The sequence below is a fragment of the Nuphar pumila genome, chromosome 7 (assembly GCF_984573655.1).
Source record: "Nuphar pumila chromosome 7, dmNupPumi1.hap1.1, whole genome shotgun sequence".
In the NCBI taxonomy this organism is placed as follows: domain Eukaryota; kingdom Viridiplantae; phylum Streptophyta; class Magnoliopsida; order Nymphaeales; family Nymphaeaceae; genus Nuphar; species Nuphar pumila.
This window is the reverse complement of record NC_143255.1, coordinates 32,431,618-32,449,032: the sequence shown is the minus strand read 5'-3', so window position 1 is coordinate 32,449,032 and position 17,415 is coordinate 32,431,618. Positions and strand designations below refer to the sequence as shown.

Below are 17,415 nucleotides of genomic sequence, written 5' to 3'. Positions count from 1 at the left end.
AAAATGGCCCTCTGAGCAATACTATGAGCCAACTTGAAAATCTGTTATAGGAGTTAGGTCAATCATCATTGTAAGACTTCCTCTCTCCCAAGCTGTCATTTTGTTCATTATCTTATGTTAATCATGTTAGCCAAAAGCTGAAAGCATAGGTAATTCATTCAGAATAGTAGTAGGCTATCGGACTTAGCATGAGTGACTTGTTGCTGACTTGCTATTAGTAGCAGGTTATTGGGCTTTGCATGAGTGAGCGAGAGTGAGAGCGAGCTGTGGCTATTGTTAAAGTTTCCATGAAATGGAAGCTGAATAGTTCTTGGAATTTTGTTTATGTGATTATTTCCTAATGTTTTTAACATGCATCTTCAGCTTCTCTTGTACCTTTTATATTGATAAACTTTGTCAAGTGATTATCTTAAAAAAAATTATAAAATGATTTTCATTTTTAATGCATTGTTCTTTCTCTAATTTCTTTTTTTAAATTTAACGGTGTGTTATAGGTTCTAGCTGTGAAGAAGATAGATGTATCTTCACTGCCAAATCAAGATCCTGAAGACTTCATGGAAGTTGTCTCAAATATTTCTCAGTTGCACCATCCAAACATCACTGAGCTTGTTGGATACTGTTCTGAACATGGTCAATGTTTGCTGGTTTATAAATTTCTGAAGAATGGATCACTGCATGATTATCTTCACCTGGCTGATGATTTCAGTAAACCATTGACTTGGAATACTCGTGTGAAGATTGCTCTTGGCACTGCTAGGGCATTGGAGTAAGTTGGAAACTGAACTGTACAGTGACTAATTGCTATCAATTGTTTTGAGTCGATAAATCTACTTCTTACAGAAACAGCTGCTATTGCAGCTAGATGGAAATATTGGGACTGAAAAGATCGTGGTTCTTGAACCTAATCAATTTACTTTTCCCTGTTTTGTTTTTTTTCTTGAACATTATAAGCTTATTTTAGGAACACAGTCTCTCGTTTTCCCCCTAGGTGATGGTTTTGCACGTGTAACTACAAAGATTTATCTAAGTTGTCTTTTCTTCCCCATTTTTTCCAGAAATCAAGGTTGTTTCTTTTTATTTTTCTGCAGTCAATTATTTCCATGTTCTTCAAGTTTTATGAAACAAGGTTCCCATCCTCAATGTTGTACAGTGGAACTAACTACTTTTCCTGTATTTAAATGAAGGGTTTTTTGCAAATTAGTCCCTTATGGCCGATTTGCAAAATAGTCCATGTCTTATGTAATTTTGCAAATCCGTCCCTCTTTTGCTTAACCTTTGCAAAGTTGCCCCTGAGGTTAAGAGCCATCCCACATCCTGTTAAATAGCTGTAAAATGTCCATTTTTTCCTCAAAAAAATGTTTACTGTGGATTTGTAATTCCTCACTAAGAACATTGAAAGCCAGAAAAACAACAGACAGTGAAGAACATGAAAGCAAGACGAGTTTTAGAATTTCACTTTGTGAAACAAAGACAGTGGAGGCAAACCAAATTATGACAGAGTTATAGCTTTAACCCTCAATTGCATGGTGAAGAAGTAAAGAGAAAGAAGAGGGGGAAGAGTTGGAAACACATCAAAAACCTAAATGAAAAGGAAACGATCTTTACCCATGCTTTGTGCAACGACTGTTTGACTTGCATATCATTGGTGGAGTTTTTTAAGGGATAATCCTCCTGCATTTGAACATGAGACCCCTCAGTTTTTTCTTTTTATTTACAGAATGAAAATAGGCACCTAAAACCTATAACTAAAATCAAAACTTTAATAACCGTAACATCTATGGAATCTGAAAAATTGGGTTTTATGATCATGAATGAATCACTTCAAATAACCAAGTGAGAATGAAAGAGGGAGGGAGAGAAAGTCATCGGTGGAATCAAGGAAAACATATGTCAAGAGGGGTAATGTTGGTGAGAGGGAAGGTGAGTGGAGTGGGTAGGTTGGCAGAGAGGGGAGAGGGGGTTGAATCATCAACAGGTGGAAGAGAGGTCATAGGGTCATTGGAAAAGAAAGGGGGAGTCTTTGACAGCGAAATAAGGCCGTTTTGGTCGTTCATATGACCATTTAACCATGGTCATTGTTTGACTATGGTTAAACTAACAGCCCTTTGACGGAAGGACCATTTTGTAACAGTGAAAAAACAAGGGACAGATTTGCAAAATCCCATAAGGCTGGGGCCATTTTGCAAATCAGTCACAAGGCAGGGACTAATTTGCAAAAAACCCTTAAATAAAAGCTTGAATTTTTTATTTACTGATTACTGCATTTGCTTCATTTGGTGATGAAATCATGGCATAAACCCAGCAGTACCATTGACGCTAAGCACATTTATGTTCCAGGTATCTACATGAAGTTTGCTCGCCTTCTGTGGTACATAAGAATTTCAAGTCTGCCAATATTCTGTTAGACGTGGAGCTGAATCCTCATCTCTCAGATTCTGGATTGGCCATCCTTGTCCCCAGCACAGACCGCCAGGTGTTAATCTAATCCATCTCTACATTTATATTTCCAGTGGAAAATCATAGTTATTTTTTTGCCACATTATAATTAGGAATGACATAAAGAAATATACAGCATAACTGTTTCTCTTGCCATGCATGTACATTTAAGGGATTTCTAGTTCTTTTGAAGTATGTTTCTTTATTTTGTGTGAGTTCTGCAAAATGTGAATTCTTATGAAAGTTGGCTGCGCGTGCCAAAGAAGAAATCATTGTTGTGATATTTTTTTCATCAAAATCATAGATTTGCCACAGTCCATTAGAAAAATAAGGTCCATTATTAATTTTTCTGATGATTCCGAATAGTCATTCATTGATGATTTATGTTTGCTAAGATTTTGATGATGTGTGCACCTAATATGACATGGGTTCTATACACTGAGCTAATTAATTTGGTTGACAGGAAGGGCATGTAGAATAGCTATATATCTATGTCACATGGGTGCGGGGGTGCGGCACTTTCAACAACCTTGGGTGCGGGAAAAAAAATAAATATATATATATATATATATATATATATATAGAGAGAGAGAGAGAGAGAGAGAGAGAGAGAGAGAGAGAGAGAGAGAGAGAGAGAGAGAGAGAGAGAGAGAGAGAGAGAGGGGCCGCCCCTGGCGGGGGGTTATAGGGGGGCAGCGCCCCCCCCCCCAAGTTTTTTTTTTAAATTCCGCAGCCCATTTCATAGGGCAATTTTAAATAAAAAAATCCAAAAAATAGACCAAAATGACCCTGGGTGCGTTGACAGCACCGGGTGCCGCACTCGCGTTGCGTCGCATCGACGCGGTGCGACATCTGTCTAGCCGAATCCCTGTGAGTGTGAACATAAACAATATGAGAGCACTCGTGAGGTCTTATTTAATTGGCTCTACCATATAGTTGTTAAAATGTAAACATGTAAATCGTGTAATATATTTATATATATATATATATATATATTAATAATATAATATTATATATATATATATTTATTTTTATTTCCTTTTTCTTTTATTTATTTTAGGGATTTTGATATCTAGTTCAAATCGAACTAGAATACCTTAGTTAGGTCAAGTCTTAGTAAGACTTGACCAAACTAAGAGTCGTTGGACCTAGTCCAACGGCTCTAAATAGAGTCGTTGGACCTAGTCCAACGGCTCTAAATAGAGTCGTTGGACCTAGTCCAACGACTCTTAGAGTCTCTCTCTCACCTCTCTCACTTGTGTATATGTAGGGGTGCATCCCCCTCTTGTATTTTCACTCAATGCTTCTTAAGCATTTTATCATTTTTCAATAAAGATTATTTCTATTTTATCATTGTTCCCATTATACCCTTTTTAAGGGTTATGTTCAAGTGTCTCTCTAGACACTCTCACTTGCGGATCTAAGTACTTTTGTGGAAGATCCTCACTTCATTTCATGGTATCAGAGCAAGGTTCATCCTATATTGTGAATATTTCTCGCCTCATTTTCCGTGCCAACCTTACAAAGGTGTTTCATCACCTTGGTTGTGGCTCTTGAAGCTTCTTTTGAAGGACAAAGAGAAAGGAATACTCGTTGCAACAAAAATATTGTGTTGGCTTTCTTCTATTCTCTCTTTCTTCTCTTTATTTTCTCTTTGTTGTTTCTCTTCCTTATTTTATCACTCTTGTAAGAGATGGATGATCATGACAAAATCACCAGCATACCCATGAAGCTAAACAACACAAATTATGTGATGTGTGCTTCGATAATGAAACACCACATATGGGGAAAAGGGTTATGAGCTTTATTTGATGGTTTCGATTCGGAACCTAAACTTGTTCTCACCAATATGGAAGGTGATAAATAAGTTCTTTTAACCGGAGAGAAAAAAAAGCCTTAGCCAACTATGAAAAAAGTTGGAAGGAATAGAGGATAGGGCATGCTAAAATCATGTCATGGCTAATCAATAGTGTTGACATCAAAAAATGCTCTAGTCTCGCCAAATTTGAGCTTGTCGATAAGGCATGAGAATATCTCAAAAATATGTATTCCCTCAAAGATATTGCACATGTGTGCAATCTTCAAGAAAAAGTTAGATCAATGACCCAAAGTGACAAAACTATATGAGAATACTACAATGAATTGTCCGAACTTTGGGGAGAATTGGCTATTTTAGAGCCAAAATGGCATTGTCCCGAGGACATTGAGTTCTGTCAAAAGCAACTTGATATGGAGCATTTTTATCAATTTGTAAACTGTCTAAGACCGGAATTCGTGTCGACTAAATCAACTCTTCTTCATCGGGGAAAAGTTCTCTCTATTGTCGATACTATAGAGGAACTAACTATGGAAGAAAACAGAATCAAGAAGAATACTCCAAAGTCTGAAGATGATTCCGTTCTAGCTGTATCTAGACTGAGTAATCATGTACGATCCTATAGACCACCTCATTTTAACCGACAAAATGGTGACTATGACAAGAAAAGGGTTATTTGTCACCATTGCCATGAACCATGACACTATAGGCCCCAATGTCCCAAGCTTAAAGAGTTAAGAGAAAGGAGAGTTGCGATTGCTGGATCTGAGCTAAAAAATCAAGATACACCTGTTTCTATGGCACAACTAATGGAGATTGTACAACCTCTCATCAAAGGAGCTTCTTCTTCATCAGAAGCTTTGACTTAGGCAACTGCTTCATCTTTTTCCGATCCAGGTAACTTTCCTTGGCTCCTTGACTCTGGTGCTTCATTTCATATGACCCCCAATGATAAAAGTTTATCCGAATGTATTAAAAATAAAACAAGCGTGTCAAAAGTTTTCACAGCTGATGGAACTTCTCTTGAAATAGAAGGAATGAGAAACTTTGAAAAGGTTCACAAAACTGATTTTTTTTTTATTCTAGAAGTTAGATATATTCCCAAATTAAATCTAAATCTTTTATCCGTTTCTCAAATATCTGACTATGGTTGGAATGTCTCATTTTCTTCTCATGGTTGCTGGGTACAAGATCGTCAGTCAGGAAAGTTGATTGGGGAAGGCCATAGAGAAGGACTCTATTACATGGATTTTTTTGAAATGTCGAAGAATGCTTTTTGTTATAACATTCAAAAATTTGAGTTGGAGTTATGGTACAAAAGACTCGGTCATTCTCGTATGGCCAAAATCCAACACTTTCCAAATCTAGAAAAATTTTGTAATTTTGAAAAATTTACTTGTAAAGATTGTATTCTTAGCAAAATGAAAAGATTACTATTTCAAGTCAGAACTTTTGTTTCCTCAAGACCACTTACACTCTAATGTTTGGGTTTCTGCACCAATAATTTTTAAATGTGGTTTGCCTACTATGTCATCTTTGTTGATGATTTTTCCAGACATACTTGGATTTATTTTCTTAAACATAAGTCTGAAGTATTTTCATACTTTCAGACATTTCATAATATGGTTAAAAACAAGTTTCAAAATGACATTTCTATTTTTCGCACAGATTCAGGGGGGAATTTTTGTCCAAAGACTTTAAAGATTATCTTAACTTACATGGCATTACACATCAAAGATCTTGCTCATATACTCCTCAACAAAACGAACTGGTCGAACGTAAACATCATCATATTATGGAAACCACTAGAACTCTATTAATAGCAAACCAAGTTCCAAAAGATTTTTGAGCAAAAGCTGCTACTTATCTAATTAATCGAAGGCCCTCCTCTTCTTTACAAAATACAACTTCAATTGAAAAACTTGTAAATCTCTCTCCAGATTTCTCTAGATTGAGAGTATTTTGATGCAAATGTTTTATATTTACGGACAAAAATGATAAACTCTTCCCTCGTGCGATTCCTTGTGCCTTTTTAGGATATGTTGAAAATAAAAAACGCTATAGGTGCTTTGATTTCAAAAATAAAAAATTATATGTATCCAGAAATGTATCCTTTCTTGAAAAAGAGAGCTTCTTTGTTTTTGAGAAACCTACGAAAGCTACTGAATATTCTTTTTTGTTAGATCTGACATCAAAATCTGATGAATATGATCTTGATTATAACTTCGATAATGATAAAAGTATTATTGATATTGATCACAATGTTGACGATGAAGAAGAGCGAACTCATAGAGACATTGTGATACAATATTCAAGACAAATAGAGCCTAATCTTCCATGTGCACTTGATAGATATTCTGACATACCAACCGGAAGGTCATCCCAAGTCTCCAAGCCTCCAGGAAAGTTTGTGTCGTACGAATCTTTTTCACCCACATATAATGCAATTATTGCATTAATTCATTTCTACGAGGAACCCTCTTCGTACTTTCAAGTAAAGAATCATGTCGAATGGATAGAAGCCATGAAAGCTGAATTAGATGCACTTGAAAAGACTTCTACTTGGACTATTCAAGATCTTCCTCTAGGAAAGAAACCTATAAGGTGTCGATGGGTTTACAAGGTTAAAACCAAGAGTGATGGAACTCTTGAGAGATATAAATCTCGTTTAGTGGCCAAAGGCTATGCCCAAGAATATGACATTGATTATGAAGAAACCTTTGCTCCTGTTGCTCGTATGACAATTGTCAGAACATTAATTGCCCTAGCTTCCATAAAAAAATAGTCCATATTTCAGATGGATGTGAGAAATGCTTTTCTAAATGAAAACTTAGTTGAAGAAGTCTACATGGAAGCTCCTTCAGGTCTTAGTATTCCCAAGGGTAAAATCCTTTGATTAGAAAAAACTCTTTATGGTCTTAAACAAGCACTAAAAGCTTGTTATAATAGGTTTAGTCGCGTTATGCTTAATAGTGATTTTCAATTCTGTTTAACTAACACTGCTTTGTTTATTAAGAATTCTGATGCAGGGATTATTGTGCTTCTTATATATGTAGATATGATTATCACCGGAAGCGATAAACAGGGAGTTGAAAACATCAAAAAACTTCTTAAATCTCATTTTGAAATGACTGATTTAGGTTTATTAAGATATTTTTTAGGCATTGAAGTTGCTTATTTTCCTAGGGTTTATTTATTATCTCAAACTAAATTTGCTTCTAACATTGTTTTCAGGTCTGACATTACAGATGATAAGAAAGTGGATACTCCAGACGTTGTCAATGTTAAAATGAAGATTGATGATGAAAAACTTCTTGAAGACCTACTCCTTGCAGACAGCTAGTCAGAGCACTTTCCTATCTGTCCATTACCAAACCAGATATAGCACATGCTGTGCACACAACAAGTCAGTTTCAGCATGCTCCTACATCTGTTTATATGGGAGCAATTATGCGTATCATGAGATACATCAGGACCTCTCTTTCGAGAGGGATTTTCTTGTATTCTACTTCCTCACTTGATTTAATTGCATACACTGATGCTGATTGGGGAGGTGATCCTAACAACAGACACTGGTTTTTGTGTCTTTTTAGGAGAATCTTTGATATCATGGAGGTATAAAAAGCAGCACAAGGTCTCTCTCTCTCATCCATCGAATCTGAATATCGAGCCATGGTGACCACGACCATGAAAGTAGTTTGGCTCAGACGCTTGCTTGTCGATATGGGAGCTGAAGCGACACAAGCTTCACGTATGTGCAACGACAACAAAAGTATGATCTACATTGCGAGCAATCGAACATTTCATGAACACACCAAACATATCGAAATGGACTGCCACTACGTCCTAGAGGAATATCTACATGGAACAATTGATCTGCCATATGTTACATCTGAATATCAGTTAGCAGGTTTCTTCACCAAGCCTCTTGCTACTCTCAGATTTCACTTTCTCTTAGACAAACTTTCACTCATTGTATCGTAAGTTTGAGGGGGAATGGTAAAATGTAAATATGTAAATCGTGTAATATATATATATTATTTTATTTCCTTTTTCTTTTATTTATTTTAAGGTTTTTGATATCTAGTTCAAATCGAACTAGAATACCTTAGTTAGGTCAAGTCTTAGTTAAGACTTGACCAAACTAAGAGCCGTTGGACTAGGTCCAACGACTCTAAATAGAGTCGTTGGACCTAGTCCAACGACTCTTAGAGTCTCTCTCTCTCACCTCTCTCACTTGTGTATATATAGGGGTGCATCTAGGGTTACCGGAAGCGCCTAGCTAAAAGGGGAAGCGCGAAACGTCGCGCTTCCGAAGCGTGGGGGGAAGCGTCCCCCTTTTTTGGGAAGCGCGCTTTCCTTTAATGGGGGACGCGTCCCCCTTTAATGGGGGACGCACTTCCCTTTAATGGGAAGCGCGCTTCCCCCTCGCTTCCCCCACGCTTCCCCCTCGCTTTCTCCACGCTTCCCCCTCGCTTCCCATGTTTTTTTTCAATTTTTTGTATTTTTTATTTTTATTTTTTCGCTTCCCCCTCGCTTCCGAGATGCTTCCTAGGTCGCTTCCGAGACGCTTCCTAGGTCGCTTCCGAGACGCTTCCCGAATCGCTCTTAAGTGGTCCCACGCTTCCCCGCTTCCTAAAATTTTGAAAGTGCCTCGCTTCCCGTATCGCTTCCCGCTCCCGCTTCCTCAACTGGCAACCATGGGTGCATCCCCCTCTTGTATTTTCATTCAATGCTTCTTAAGCATTTTATCATTTTTCAATAAAGATTATTTCTATTTTATCTTTGTTCCCATTATACCTTTTTTAAGGGTTATGTTCAAGTGTCTCTCTAGACACTCTCACTTGCGGATCTAAGTACTTTTGTGGAAGATCCTTACTTCATTTCAATAGTGAGATGGCAGTGTCAAGAAGAAAAATTGCTAGTAGGATGGTGCCAAATGGCTTGACGGTAACTCGTTATAGTGTTTATTGTGTAATAGGCATGTTTGTTGTCTTTTGGAATGGTATAACAATCTCCTAATGAGAGGACAGTGAATCGGGTGAAGATGCATATGCTAAAGAAAACATCGAGTAATCAGAAAAGATATGATGAAAAATGTGTGTTGAAGCTTCACAAATAGTATGGAATTATGCATGATTGATGAAAATAACGGAATGATGTTTCAGATTGTCCAAGCGCTCCAGGGGATCTTATATATATATATATTGAGAATCATTGATAAATACATGTACAAAGGAGCCCCTTGGTGTATGTTGGAAGGATGAGAAGTGAAAGGCCATTAAATACAAGTGATTGCTGCAGGTAATACAGAAGGAGATGACTCTAACCTGCACTCATTGAGCCTAGTTTTTGTTATGGCCCAAAATTGTCCCACGTACGTAAGTCCAACCCATGGTCCAGCATATTTCAGCACACCACAACCTCTAAAGTTGGAATGCATCTCCTATTACATTTGGACACGGAGGCAACTATTTACTCAAAATTCTGTGCAAGATAAATGTGCATGCACATGCATACTCAAACAGAGAGGATTCACAAACCGACCTTATATAGATGCACAAGGTTTGAGAACAAAGACGATAACTTAGAATCAAATGGATGAGGTGGCAAGTTAACTTTTGACAAAAGTTGAAGATCAACATTTTTGATTTCTAGTTGAACTTGTGTCATTTTATTCTTCGTAGTCTATGTTACTTAGACACTGACACGGGTGCCACTGTTGAACATGAGAAGAAGTGTCGGACACAACAGGTCTTAAAAAACTAGACGCTTGGACATGACTATATATACATATATAAAAGGAGAAAAAAGAGAGATTTAAAGAATTGTGCAAACAAAATCATAAAATATAAAATGCACATTCCTTTCTCATATGTAAAATATTCCTTGATGATATGCCAATGACGCAACATACACATGTAAAAATGTAAGTACAAAAACAAATCATTAAGACTAATCAACAACCACACTTCTAAGGCACAAAAACATATAATTGATACTTGTTTAACAAGTGTCCACAAAGTTGGACACTGGTGTTGCGGACCCTACTGAATTCAAGCCAATGCAAGAGGTAGATTCGGTTGCTGCACAGCAAAGTGGACCAAGACACGGGCAGGCAGTGACCAGCACGCCGAGAGATCAAACAGCGTCAGCACAGTCGGAACAACAAGGTTCGGATGCAGCAGTTGGGGCAGTTCAGGTGTGCAGCAGATCAGTCGGCTGAGGTAGGTAGGTGCGGTACAGGTTGGACAGCAATAGAGGGCCATGACAGTGTGGTTTCAACAGCAAGATACGGGTTGACACCAGTGTTGTGAAAAGCGTTGAGGCGTAGCGAGGCGCTCCACCAAAATCTGAGGCGAGGCGCAAAGCGTAAGCCTCAATTTTTTTTTTTAAACTTAAAAAAACTATAAAAATGATCTAAAATTATAAATAAATAAGAAATGCTTTATTGATGAAGCGCCAACCAACACGAAATAAAAAATCTCAAATAAATACGAAAAAATATAAGATTAACATGTAAAAGTAACATTAATGCAACAACTTGATCTATATAAGTATCTAATTGCATAAATATGAGAATTCATTCAATAAAAAACTAACATTAACAACAAAATGCATATTAGCACTAACAACATCATGTCATAATTAAAAAATGCATGTTAACATTAACAACCAAATGTTAATGTATTTGTCCAGAATTGTTCAAAATCAGAGTGTTAACATTCACAATTACAACTGAAAGTCCCAAAAAAACATATAAATGGCCAATAGTTCTATGATATAAATTAGGGCCTAGGCTCTTGTTGTGTCTCGTCATCATCAATATTTAAGTCTTCAATATCATCATCTGAAGAATCCATATAAATAGGTTCTTCTTCATCTTCATTCTCTGACTCTTCATCATCTACACTTTCTTCATCCACGTCCTCAATTACTTCTTTTGCTTTTCTTTTTCCTTCAATAAAAAACCATGTATTAAATATTTATGCTATGTAATTAAAAAAATACATTTATATTCATAGCTAGGTAAAAGGAATATAACTTTACCTCGATCTCTTGAAGACATGTCTTGCCTAGAACCACTTTGTGAAACATGAGGTGAAGTGACTTTTTCAATAGGCACATGCTCAATGGCATTTATGTCGAAGTTCAGATCCAACCATGAATCCTCCAACCAATTGGGATCACTTGGCAACACTGGATCTTCCTTCTCCACAATCCACTCATCGTCTGAGTCTATATGATCTAGACATATAGGGTCTTTGGTAGCCCTCCTCTTCATATTTCTCTCTCTTAATTTCATATTGTACATTACAAAAACCAATGCATTCATCTTCTCTTGTTCAAGTCTATTCCTTCGTTTTGTATGCACCTATAATTTCAAATCATTGATAATCAAATATAAGATAATTAAACATATAAAAATGTATTTCAAAAATAAAATACAAAGTCACAAACCAATGAGAAAGTACTCCAATTCCTCTCACAGCCCGATGCACTGCATGTCAAACTTAAAATTCGAATTGCAAAATTCATCAACTCAGGATTTTCGTGCCCAAATGAACTCCACCAATCAGCTGCATTCAAATAAAACAATAAAAAATTGATAAAAACATTAAGAATGTCATAATTAACAAAAACATAAAAAAATATTAACAAATAACAACATAATTGCAAACTTACCGGGACTTTTTAATTTTCTTGTTGTAACAACTGCCTCTCTGCAAAACAAGCCCTTTGCCTTTTTAAATGCATCGATTTGTGTTGTAATTTTCAACCGAATATTTGCATCAGAAACTAATTTTTCAATACAATCATAAAAGCCACCCATAACTTCTCCATCAGGGTTGAAGTTGTCAGCATAATGAAAATGTGGATTTAAATAATAGGCAGCTGCATGCAAAGGCTTATGAAGTTGCAAGTCCCATCGTCTATCAATGATATCCCAAATAGGTTTATATTTTCTTTGGACATTGTCAAGGTTTGAAGCAATTTCCTCCTTCGCTCTATCTATTGCCTCATACAAAAATCACATATCAGGTTCGTCTCCATCAACGAGTCACAACACTTTGACGAGAGGTAGTGTAACTTTAATTGCATATGATATGGCAACACAAAACTTATGATCATTAAGAACAATACAAGAAATGTTCTTAGCATCAGATTTCTTATAGTAATTAGATGTTCTAAAATTTGAAGATAAGAACATCGACTTTAACTCTTTCTTATAACATCCAATACTATGAAGTGTAAGATATGTTGTAGCAAAATGAGTGACGGCTGAACGCAGAAGTTCTTTCTTCTTTGTGAATTTTCTCATTAAATTTAATACTCATGCATGACTATAAATGTATCTTGTAATTTTTTTGCCTTTTCCACTGTATCTTTAAAAATTGATATCTTTTCAATATCTTCTAACATAAGATCCAAGCAGTGGGCTGCACATGGTGTCCAAAAACATGTTTTTCCTGCTGTTAACATATTTTCAGCTGCCACATAATTTGGTGCATTATCTGTAATGAATTGCACCATATTACTTTCACCAACTTCTTTAACAACTTCTTCAAACAACTGACACAAATTTGCATCAGTTTTTTCCATGTCGCTGATGTGAACGGACTTCAAAAATACTGTCCCAGATGAGCTGTTCACAAGAAAATTAATTAAGTTTCTTCCTTTCCCATCTGTCCAACCATCTGCCATAATACTGCAACCAACCTTTGGCCACTCTTTTTTGAACTCTTTCAAAATTTCATGAGTACAATCTACCTTGTCCTTCAAAATCCACGTTCTAATCTCATGATAAGAAGGTGGTTTGAACCCTCGCCCATAATTTGCAATAGCTTCTACCATTGCACCAAAATATGGACTGTTGGAAAGATTAAATGATAAGACATTTGCATAAAAAAAATCTACCAATGGCACGACATACATTTTTTCTTTCATCCCTTTTGCAAGCAGTGTTTATTGTGGTTTGTCGTGCTTCTTTGTTCACAAAAAGGTCCATAGGACCAGCTGCATTTGTTTTTGCATCACTACCTGATCCACTAGCTTATTTATTCACATTATCGCCGGTTGATGATCCAAAATAAACACTTCTCCCGATATCCAACTTGTTTTGTTCTAACTCTTCTTTCTTTAGCCTATGATCCTTTAGATGATTCTGAAAAAATCTTTTCACGTCAGGTGGAACCGCTTCGCACATGCTTACACCATGCTTTGTGCCAGTTAAGTGATGTTTTAGCCTATAGATGCCTCCTGTAGTCTGTTTATGACAGTAATTGCAAATTACATGTCCTACGAATTTGGGATTTTTAGTAGGATTTGGAACTTTAACTCCATGATCCCATCCTACATCTTTTGCCATTGTTCAACTGCAAAAATACATAACACAAAATATATATTAACATCATGCATTCTGTTGACCACATTACATGAAAACAAATGCAAAATAGACAATCTTGGTGTATAAGCTATATACGAATCCTAGAAAAAAACATAATTGACGAGAAAAAAATAATAAATATAATTAGGTCAGTTTTTTAATTGGGTCTCAAAGTTCATTCAATAATGCACACTTATAGCCACACACACATAGTAGAGATAGAGTGGAGGTGGTTTGGATCCCAGATTTCTTCTCAAAAACAAAAAGAAAACACCAACCAACTCCAAGGCACTCCAAACAAATTTTGCATCGATTGAAATGAATACCATCACAAAAAAGCACCAACAAAAGACAAAAAATATCCTTAAAAACACAAATAAAACACCAACAAAATTTGTCTTCCTTTTTTTCGAAGAAAGAAGAGCATGTTAAACCATGGTTGTCAGTTGAGGAAGCGGGAGCGGGAAGCGATACGGGAAGCGGGAGCGGGAAGCGAGGCACTTTCAAAATTTTAGGAAGCGGGGAAGCGTGGGACCACTTAGGACCGATTCGGGAAGTGTCTCGGAAGCGACCTAGGAAGTGTCTAGGAAGCTACCTCGGAAGCGAAAAAAAATAAAAATAAAAAAAATAAAAAATACAAAAAATTGTAAAAAATAGGTGAAGCGTGGGGGAAGCTAGGGGGAAGCATGATGGGAAGCGCGCTTCCCATTAAAGGGAAGCGCGTCCCCCATTAAAGGGAAGCGTGCTTCCCAAAAAAGGGGGATGCTTCCCCCCACGCTTCGGAAGCGCGACGTTTCGCGCTTCCGAAGCGCGCTTCCCCTTTTAGCTAGGCGCTTCCGGTAACCCTGTGTTAAACCAACAAAATAACCATCCCTAGAATTCAACAAGAAGGTATATCAAGAACTTCTCCGGAGATCAACTCCAAGAAATTGTGAAAATGCCGAAAAAAAAAACATATATTGAATATGCTAAACAGAGGTCACCATTATGTTCGAATATTTCAGATGCTTAACATAAGAAAGGGGGAATATATGGAAAATTCCCAATCAGAGGACTGAGATCTTTTGATTCCAGCAATTCGACAGGGATAAAAAATACATATTTTAATGAAACTTAAAATATCTGAATCAGATGAGTTCACACAAATCAACACAAAAAAAAAAGATGAAACTTAATAAAAAGAGGAACCCACTAATTCTAATGAACGAAATCAGTCAACAGGGGAAAGAAAACATAAGAAAGGGGGAATATATGGAAAATTCCCAATCAGAGGACTGAGATCTTTTGATTCCAGCAATTCGACAGGGATAAAAAATACATATTTTAATGAAACTTCAAATATCTGAATTAGATGAGTTCACACAAATCAACACCAAAAGAAGAAGAAGATGAAACTTAATAAAAAGAGGAACCCACTAATTCTAATGAACGAAATCAGTCAACGGGGAAAGAAAACATACCAATTACATTTAAAGATAAAAATGGTATCATTTCATTCATATTTAGATGCAAAATAACATAAAAACAAAGGAACATATTGTTCAAAAACAAACACATCTACATATAAATCACGAAAAGCAACTAGAAAGAAAGACAGAGAAACAAAATAAAAAACGAAAAGGGTAGAAGAAAACCCAGAAAATCGTTACCTTCACCGAAACTTTACCTGTCAGAAAACAAAGAACTTTACCTGTCACCGGAAAACGCAGAGGTCGCCGGCAGCGAGTGGTGGCCGGCGACAGTAGTGGCGGCGGTGAGTGGTCGCACGGCGGTGGCTGTGAGTCGCCGATGCCTTCTCAGCAGAGGAAAGAAGAAGGTGGAAGAGGTGGTGGCCGACGACGAGTGGTGGCCGGCGACAGCAGTGGCAGCGACGAGTGGTCGCACGGCGGTGGCTGTGGGTCGCCGATGCCTTCTTAGCAGAGGAAAGAAGAAGGTGGAAGAGGTGGTGGCCGACGGCGAGTGGTGGCTGGCGACAGCAGTGGCGACGGCGAGTGGTCGCACGACGGTGGCTGTGGGTCGCCGATGCCTTCTCAGCAGAGGAAAGAAGAAGGTGGAAGATGCGATGATCGGCGACGGGTGGTGGCCGGCGGCGAGTGGTGGCTGACGATAGCAGTGGCGGTGGACGAGAGGGGATGGAGTGGAGAGAGAAGGGGCGAGGGCTTTCCCTCGCCCCGAAGCGCCTGTGTCTTTTTTAAAGACACAGGTTCTCGATCTTTCGAGAATACGGTCCCGGATCCGGGTCGAACTCGGGTCCGGTCCATCCGATTTTTAATGCGCGCCTCACTTTGAGGCGCGCCTCGCCTCAAGGCGTACGCCTCAAGGTGCATGAGGCGTACGCCTTGAGGCTATTGAGCTTTTTAAGTGCGCCTCAAGGCGAAAAGGGCCTCGCCTCGAGGCGAGGCGCGCTTTTTGCGCCTTGAGGCGCGTTTTTAACAACACTGGTTGACACTAATCAGTTTTGAAGTGCGGGCCGCCCAAAGCATTGGCGCCAAAGCTCAGGTCAAATCTATAAATAGTTTGGTCTTTTGTAAATGATCATTATGTAATCAGATGAGATTTTGAGAAATAAAGCTTAGTTTCCTTTGGCTCCAATTGGAGATGCCTCTCTTGAGGATTTAGGCTAATTAGACTAATTCGGTTAGTCTACTACCTTCCATTTCCTAATCTCTTCTCCTCTCTTGATTGAGAATTCAATTGAACGATTAGAAGATGCGTTGCTCGGAGATCGTCATCAGTTTAACACTCCGATCTACCTCCGGCAACTGCTCAAGCATTCCAACTCCACAGTTCTCCGCAGAGCAGAACTGTGCCTGTGCATAACGCCTTAACGCAGAGAGAGCACAATTGCTCTTGAGTGTCCGTGTGAACTGCAGCTGAGTGCAATTACATTTAATTTTATCTTATCCAGTTTCTGCTATTGAATCTATGTTGATCATCTTGCATAAACGCGCCTAAGCAGATCCTGATTCTCTGAGTCTCTGCACTAAGTGACATCACACATTGTTCAAGCATTGAGGTGCGTTGACGTGCATTGGACTTCAAGCACCTGTGCGTGCTCTGTATCGCGTAAGCGTTTGCATGCGCTCATTAGTAGACAGAGCCTGCGCGCACTCTGCAATGCCTGCGCCTACGTGCGCTATGAACTCTGTGCACCTTCGTACGCTAAACGCACTGCGCCTGTGTGCGCTGTGAGCGGGAGAGTGCTTGTGTGCACCAGAACGAGTAGCGCCTGTGCGCACTGAGGGAAATACTGCACCTATGTGTGCCCGCGTGCACCGAACGATTGAGCTCGGCGGTAGACGATCCCTAGCAGGGCCGCATCACTGGTGTCCATGATGTGCGAAATAGGGCACTCGCTGGACACGGCATGTTCGAGCACATTTTAAGTTGCCAGACACTCGACACACGTCTAAAATTTCGGACACTTCTGATTCTAGAAATGGTGTGTTGGTGCCGTGTCCAGTTGTGTCAGTTTTAGTGTCGGGAAGTGTCTGACACTGACACTTCAGCCTGAGAGAAGTGTCCATGTAACATAGTCCGTAGTCAATCTGAGTGGTGGGCTGACAAGTGGAACATGAAGGCTCTGATCCTTTCATGTAATTCAAAATTTTACTGGCAATGAAGAAGGATATAGTGGCTTCCATTGTGAACTCTGTAGTTGGAGCTGTATGGTCAATTAGGTACTTTTGTTTGTGGACCAATCTTAGTCCGGAAAATTCAGAATGGTAAGCCTAATAAAATCTGCCTTTCTCTAAAAAAGAAAAATTTTCATCCT

General features: G+C 38.3%; 2 protein-coding genes across 3 annotated transcripts in view; one reads left to right on the top strand and one right to left on the bottom strand.

The window, feature by feature from the left end:
* LOC149831804 (protein STRUBBELIG-RECEPTOR FAMILY 6-like) overlaps nt 1-17,415 on the top strand; it is a 36,695-nt gene that overhangs the window by 14,129 nt on the left and 5,151 nt on the right. For both annotated transcript variants that reach the window (XM_090014149.1, XM_090014148.1), the window contains exons 12-13: nt 495-766; nt 2,338-2,473. In XM_090014149.1, the coding sequence (XP_089870275.1) occupies nt 495-766; nt 2,338-2,473 (408 nt within the window). The remainder of the gene's footprint in view (nt 1-494; nt 767-2,337; nt 2,474-17,415) is intronic.
* Nucleotides 10,877-11,852, bottom strand: LOC149831805 (uncharacterized). Its single transcript, XM_090014150.1, has 3 exons — nt 11,714-11,852; nt 11,303-11,627; nt 10,877-11,210 (listed from the first exon to the last, which is right to left on the bottom strand). Exons 1-3 carry the CDS (start codon nt 11,789-11,791, stop codon nt 11,041-11,043), a joined length of 573 nt encoding a protein of 190 aa, XP_089870276.1. The 5' UTR covers nt 11,792-11,852; the 3' UTR covers nt 10,877-11,040.